Raw genomic sequence first — 7023 nt, forward strand, 5'->3', positions numbered from 1 at the left:
AGCCCTATAGATTTGTGACAAATGGGAGTTCTGTGTGCATGCTCACCACGGGAAGCAATATAAAGTTTTAAGGAGCTGGGTACTTACCTAATGACTTTTTCTGTGCTTAGTTCTAAGACTCAAAGCTCAGCAAGGTAAGTGAACACAGGGTAACTGGACATCTTCAACCATGAAGCTGTACCAGAGCAACTGATTTTTGCTGCTGAGACTACTCTATGTAGAGGATACGCTGAAATCCAGGTCACAGACACATCCTGCTGAGGATACCAGATTACAAATGCTTAACTTGATCTTGAAGTGTACCAAGCCACTAAGAATGAATGACTCTAAGTCATGGGGACAAGCAACAAAACACACTGATGTGAGCTGATGATATCCTATAAAATTTAGAGCACTCCTCTCTTTATTTTGCAAAGGTTAGGCAAAGAGTACACAAAGCTTTACAATAGTTGTCTTCTAAAAGTTGCCTTGTAAAGATACCTTATGAAAGCAATAGCAATGTGGTACAGATGATAAGTGGACGCCAAGTGTATTTTAGCCAGCAAACCACTGAGATCAGCTAAATAAATCAGAGATGAATCAGAGACCAGCTCAGAGATGCTCTCAAGTATAAAGTGTTAATACAAATTAATGTGTTAGTAACAAATTTCTTAAGGCTTGTTCTCTTCAATTTATTTTCAGTCAAAAATATCTGCCCTTGTGCTAAGAGCAGACACTGAAAGTCTCTTGTGTTTGACTGAATTCTGAGCTGAAACCAGGCAATTCCAGGCTGCAGCAGCTCTCTCTGCCATGCAGTTCTCTCCCACTTAGTTGACAGGAAAGATGAGCCTCTTCCTCAGCGTGAAACTGGGTTGCGGCATCTGCTTCTTTGCATCCCGCTCACAAGTTTTTTTGCTCACTTCTTGATTTACTGCTGTCAGAATGGTGAGAACATCTTCCCCTCTGCAAAGACACAAGTACAGTTTGTGTTAGGCAGTTAACATCAGCAAAATAACATTCTTGCTATCTTGATGTCACCAGTGCTAATGGCTCCTGTTTTTAATAGGCTTCAGAACACTTCCTTAAGTTGCTTTGAACAGTTTGCACGGTGCTGCTCTGTCTTACACCATTGTTTCAACTCTGAGCAAGTATTCCCCCTGCATATCATCTACCTCTGCGTCTAAATCAAATTTCTGTCATCCAGAAGGAAAATTCAGGTGTTGCCAAAAATAAGCTTATGGAAACATATGTACCGAGGACAGCTGTACTCCAAGTGCTGGCACAGTGCCTGTATGTACCAGGTTCCCTCCTTGGGACTTCTGTAGGAGACGTAATCCTGCAGGGTGGCCATGCCCAGGAGGAAGTCTGCCTCTGCAGGGATGCAGTCGAGCTGAAACCTCGCATCTCGCTCTAGAGAAGAATCTTCCTCTACAGAATCTGTTTCGATGGCCACACCTTTATGGAAAGCATCACCTTGGCAGGCCTGAATAAAAAAAACTTTTGGTTTTCCAGCAAGTGAACTGCAATTCTGTGCAGTGAAGGAAGTGGTCAGTTCCCTGATAGGTACTTCCTGCCCATCAACACCATATATAATGCCTTTTTTCCCATGGGACAGGATACAGCAAACAAAACAGTCTTTGTCCTCGTGGTCTGCACTCTGGAAGATGTTCACAGTCTCACGGATTTCTTCTGCAGTGAGGTCTCTATATTCTTCTACTCTAAAATGAAGCTTGCTAAAGACATTCCTCAGAGCCGCTAGAAAGCAAAGAGAATGAAAATTTGAGACATTTCATTGTATGAAAGTTGGACTCTGCAACATGACCACATCCACATAGCTGTCACTGCAGGCCCCCAGCTGGGTAATAATTAGCACTGACTCCATGATTGTAGAAGGCTGATCAATTGCTTTATTATATCATCCTATACTACATTATACTATACTTAGTAAGAAACTCAGTAACCCTTACAGCCAATCCAATACAGCTTTGACCCAATTGGTCAATCTATCCAAACCATCTAGTGTCCAATTAAGAAATCACCCTTTGGTAAACAAATCCCCATGACACATTCCACAGGCTCACAACAGCAGGTGCCAAAAGTGGAGATAAGAGTTGTTTCTCATTATTTTCTCTGATTTTCTCACAGCCTTTCCCAGGAAAATGCCAGAGAGCTGCCACACATAGCTATGTTCCTGGTCTGAAACGACTCTAGTAGTCTAATCACTAATCATATCTCTACTGCATTCCCTTAACTGTCATTAAAAGGTTTTCTTGCATACTTCTGCATATTTTAGAATTAGTATGTGTACGGCTGATGCAAAGCTAGCCTAGCTTGTAAAGTCCAGGCTCAGGGTGCTGATTAAGATTTCAGTCACCTCACTAAAACTGCAAAATGCAAGTGAATTTTTCAGTGTCAGGCACTAAAAACTCGATGAGTTGATTAGGACTTGTCAACACAGTCAATGGAGCTAACTGAGCCACTACAACAAATGTAATCCTAGAAAGGGAAGACTGAAATTCAGACCTTTAAAAGAGAAACAAGATCTCTATTTTTAAAGATTCACAAACTCATCTTTAATGTTCACTGTACCTGCATCCACATCTGTCCCATTCCGATCCTTCATGTGTTTGTGTTCCAGCACTCCTTCCCTAGCTTTCGCAAAATTATGATTATTCAGGATCAGGCATACTCCACAGGGTCGACTGGTCATTTTGTAAGCTTCAAGCAGCTGAAAAGAAAGACTCCTGCTGAAACTCCTGTGCTCTCCTCCAGGTGCTCCTTAGCTGCTGTGAGTGGCAGAGCCGGGTACAGAGCCAGCTGGCCTCCTCTCCAGGCAGCCCTCTCTCAACAGCTTTGCTCCCAGGGCCTGGCAGTGCCCTGCCCCACTGCCTTTGGCAGTCTGTGCAGGACAGCACCCTGCTGGACAACCAAAGTCAGGCTCAGCCCACACAAGGTGCTCTGTTTGCTCGTATCTCAGTGCCAAGCCAGCTGCCAACTGCCTAATTCCTGCTATCATAAACAAGTCTTATCTTGCTACTCTTGCAGATGTTTCTGAAGTACAACACTGCAGCAGTTGTGCCTGCGACACAGCTTCAGAATAAAGGATGCAGAGTTGTGCATTTTTCTTTTCCTATTCAGTGCTTCTAACATTTGATCTTAGAACAACTTTTCACTTCATAGAGGGGCGAGTTCTTCTAAGGCCAAATGATGATGTTTCTAAGAAACAAACTAACTTACCTGGGAAGAGTCATTAAAACTGCCAGGAGGACCAGGTGCTACAGATGACACCAGATGTCCCCCAGGGCATCCTGTGCTGCCCCTCTGTTCTTCTGTGATGAGCACCTCTTCTTGGCCTGCAAAGCATTCATGATCAGTCCTGTACAATACCTCTGCATCACTTCAAGAACAACTAAGGGGAAGAGGCTGTTTTGTTCTGTTTTACCGAACAGCTTTAATCCATCTTCAATTCTGTTCCACAGGCTGATGTTAATTTTTTCACAGAGACTCTTCAGCATACTTAGGTTGTCTTTCCCCAGAAGGCCCTTCTTCTCCATCTCAGTGAGAATGTCAAGCATTGTCTGGGTAATCAGAAAGGGAGTTTGCTCTTAGGGCACCTCCATGCTGCCACTGGGAGTGAAGCTGCAGCATGTGCACCTAAAGCTTTTAATGTAGTGAGAGCACATGTGATCCACAGAGTCAATCCAGCTAACTGGGAGCTCAAGTGAGACCTCAGCTGAGCCAGTTAATCCTAGTTCAACAAAACCTACAAGTACTGTTAAGTACCAACATCTTCTCAAAACATACTAATTTCCTTTCTGTAGCTCAGAGGTGCCATGATATACTTAAGATCTAACCCAGGGCATTTAACAGTGGTCATACAGGAATATGTAGCAGTATTTTTTAATTATTGCTTTCATTCATCTTTCAGTGGCTATTGTGCACTCAGATGAAACAGCAGAATCACTTAAGCACTGGCAAAAAGGTTTTTCTGTCCCTCAGGGCCCTTTTGCTTCAGAGCAATTTCTACACCTTCATGTGATGTGTAGAGCTTGCTCTGATGCAAAAGGGGACCCAACAGACAGAAACTCATCAGTAAGTGGCAAAGCATAGTGGTCACCCCAAGAATTTACTAGAACAGCTCTTGCAGTCTCCCTTCTAAGAAAAAAAGAAAAATCCTCAAAACTTTTATTAGACATAACAAAGTACCAAGGAGTCAGAACTGCAGGCTGGGACAGCATAAAAGCACTGGATCTCCTGCAAGACTACTTGTAAATTCCAACTCATTTGACTTAGCCTTGAGAAGAATCTGCTGCTTGTATCTGTATTTCCTGCATTTAAAAAAAAAGTCATAAAATAATACTCACAGTGGATCACTTTCTGTATTTGATAATGACTGAGAAAGAAGAAAAAGAAAATAAGTCTGTTGGGCAAGATAAGTGAATGTGTTCATCAGTTTTTCATTGATTAAGGCCACTGAGTGCCCTGAGTCCCCTGTGTTGCATGGATGTTATGGCCTGGCACTGCTGGCACAGCTGGCTGTGACACTGCTGCAAAAGCTGTGCCCGACACCAGCACAAACAAGTCCCATATGCACCCAGGGGCACCCCTTTTCTTGTGGTGTTTTCATCATGAGAGTGACAACATAAAGAAGAGTGAAGCTCATTCACCCATGAGCAACCCAATTGCCTCTACGGATTATAGTAATAATTTTTAAAAAGTATTAAATAGATACTTACAGTCTCACGGGTTAGCTTGCTTTTTGGCAATTCGTTGACCAAAAGTAACTTGAAAGACATCAGCTCATCTTCGGTGACATCTTCAAACAGCTGAAAGAGCAAGTATCTAGAAAGAGAAGTGGAGGACGTTGTTTCATCGTGTTTCAAGGACAACTCTGTACTACCGCACCGCTCCTCTTGTCTACTGTCCCCTCCAGCACACATTCTCCTTTTTTCCCGTTTTAGAGGGAGGACACAAGGCCCAGGACCGCCTGAAGTCAAACCCTTCAGCCCGGTGTCGAGAGGAGGCGGCGGCTGGCTGTCCCGGACAGACTGCGGCGGGCAGCCGGGCCAGCCCAGCCCGGCGGCCTCACCCACCTGAAGGGCGGCACCCGCGCCCCGCCCGGCGCCCGCAGCTCCTTCTCCACCTGCTCCCGGCTGGAGCCCAGGTGGGCAACCAGGAGGTCGATCCGCCCGATGTGGTAGAGCAGCTCCCTGAGGAAGGCCAGGTTCCCCGCCTCCAGCAAGCAGTTCTCCTGCAGCGCTTCGAACAAGTCGTACGGGCTCCGCACGGCCTCCAGCCTCCTCCGGGGGAGGTGGTCCCGGCTGAGGAACTTGAGCGCCGCCAGCTCGGCCCGGTCCAGCTCATCGCTGACGGCCAGCAGCAGCCCCCGCGGCAGCTCCATGGCCGCGCCGCAGCCGCGCAGCTCGGAGGGCGGGGCGCGACCCGGGGCGGCGCTTCCCGCTATTTAAACTTCCGGAAGGAAAAACCCCGCAGTTCCTCTGGGGAGCAGCGTGTTTTGGGTCGTGTCTGTTCACAATTCCGCCCGTTCTTGAGCCCATTCTTGAGCAAACCGAACCGGCTAGTGCGGATGCAAAGGTCTCCCTCTGCCCGAGCTTTTCCTGCCGAGAGTCGGCTCTCGCTGGTTGCCAGGCCAAACCACTGCGATTTTAATACAAGGAGACAGAAGCTTTTATAACATCACTGATTCGCCTTCCTCCTTGCGAGCCTTCTGGGCTGCTCTCAGAAGAGGTAGCACGCTCCCTGCAGGTGTTCGGCCCCTGGCAGCCACCAGCCATGGAAAACGGCTCCCTTCCCAGCCGCCCCACATCTGCTGAAGACAGTCCTACAACAGGAGCAGTCACTGCAGCGTGGTGAAGGGCCCTGGGATGCTGCACCCCCTCCACCTTCAGGTGCAGCACCATGGATAGATGGTATTTCACAACAGGAGGGGAGAGATTTTACCAACTGGAATTTCATCCTTCTGAAAATGAACCTTAACACCTTAATGTTTGCTTTGAGCCAGAGAGCAACCCTCAGCACATCCGTACTGTCCAATAAAGAACCAATGTTCTTGCTAAATTTGAAACCAGCATACCTTTCTTTCCCAAAAATCCAGTAAAAAACACTTTAACAATATATTGAGAAGAAATCTGTACATTGTTATCCTAGAAGTGCCTTATCAATGTTCAAAATCCTATGCAAGATATTTGGTTACTATATGCATGGCAAATTGGGTCAATGGTGGAAGGAATCCAAAAAGCAAGGTGCTTTTCAACAGGCCATAAGCTGACCTCTCCTCAAGACATGTTAGAACAAGATCTTCCTATCTTGTTCTAAGGATGCATGGATCCATCTTTGCACTCACGTACCTAGACAAGTCAGGCCTAAACACAAAGTGGCTACAAATATAAAACTAATAGAATGGCCAAGATTAGGAGACGTGTCCAGGATAACATTCCACCTAGCTAGGAATGTATGGTGGGCATCCACAAGAGCCAGCCACATTTGTGGCCTGGGGAGTCCTGGTGGCTGTCAGTAACAGAACAGAGTGACAAGCAAAGGCACACTTACAGAAAGAACACTCAGAAATTAATGAATTCTGTAAAATCTCACTTATATTTCTTAGCATATTGCAAAGAAGTCATTGCAGATTAAACATGCCATTCTCTGTTCATCATTTGAAATATCTCTAGTTGAAAAGAGGCAGATGTGAATAATTTCTCAGAGAATGTGCCCATGTTTTTTAGGGGTCAGAATAAAAAGGCTGAACACTCAACACTGCTGTTAAACTGAAAGAATAGGTAGCATATGTGAATGACTGGGCAAGGACTCATGCCCCTGGACAGCATTATTTCTTCTTTAGCTAACAGTCCTCCCCAACTCTTATAAGTGTTTTCCTTTTCAAATAGCACCACTCTGATCTTGCCTGCTCTCAGTTTAAGTCTGCAGGACACCAACTCACCAGCTTTTCTTTCCTACCAGACTTCTGGCTCCACATTCTGGTGGCAGTGCTTCTGCTGTCTGAAAACAAAACAGAATTAAGTG

The 7023-nt window shown here is 45.6% G+C and overlaps 1 protein-coding gene across 3 annotated transcripts; it reads right to left on the reverse strand.

Moving 5' to 3' along the window:
- Positions 1-375: 375 nt before the first annotated feature.
- Positions 376-5428, reverse strand: LOC100222284 (caspase-8). Of its 3 annotated transcripts, none has more exons than XM_002190107.7 (7): positions 5073-5428; positions 4716-4821; positions 3422-3557; positions 3217-3332; positions 2569-2707; positions 1233-1734; positions 376-942 (listed from the first exon to the last, which is right to left on the reverse strand). In XM_002190107.7, the coding sequence occupies exons 1-7, from the start codon at positions 5378-5380 to the stop codon at positions 807-809; spliced, it is 1443 nt and encodes a 480-aa protein (XP_002190143.3). In that variant the 5' UTR covers positions 5381-5428; the 3' UTR covers positions 376-806. The 3 variants fall into 3 exon arrangements, with proteins under 3 accessions (XP_002190143.3, XP_072788488.1, XP_072788489.1); XM_072932387.1 differs by lacking the exon at positions 5073-5428 and adding an exon at positions 4344-4372; XM_072932388.1 differs by lacking the exons at positions 4716-4821; positions 5073-5428 and adding an exon at positions 4344-4388.
- Positions 5429-7023: the final 1595 nt, after the last annotated feature.

The sequence above is a fragment of the Taeniopygia guttata genome, chromosome 7 (genome assembly GCF_048771995.1).
Source record: "Taeniopygia guttata chromosome 7, bTaeGut7.mat, whole genome shotgun sequence".
Classification (NCBI taxonomy): Eukaryota; Metazoa; Chordata; class Aves; order Passeriformes; family Estrildidae; genus Taeniopygia; species Taeniopygia guttata.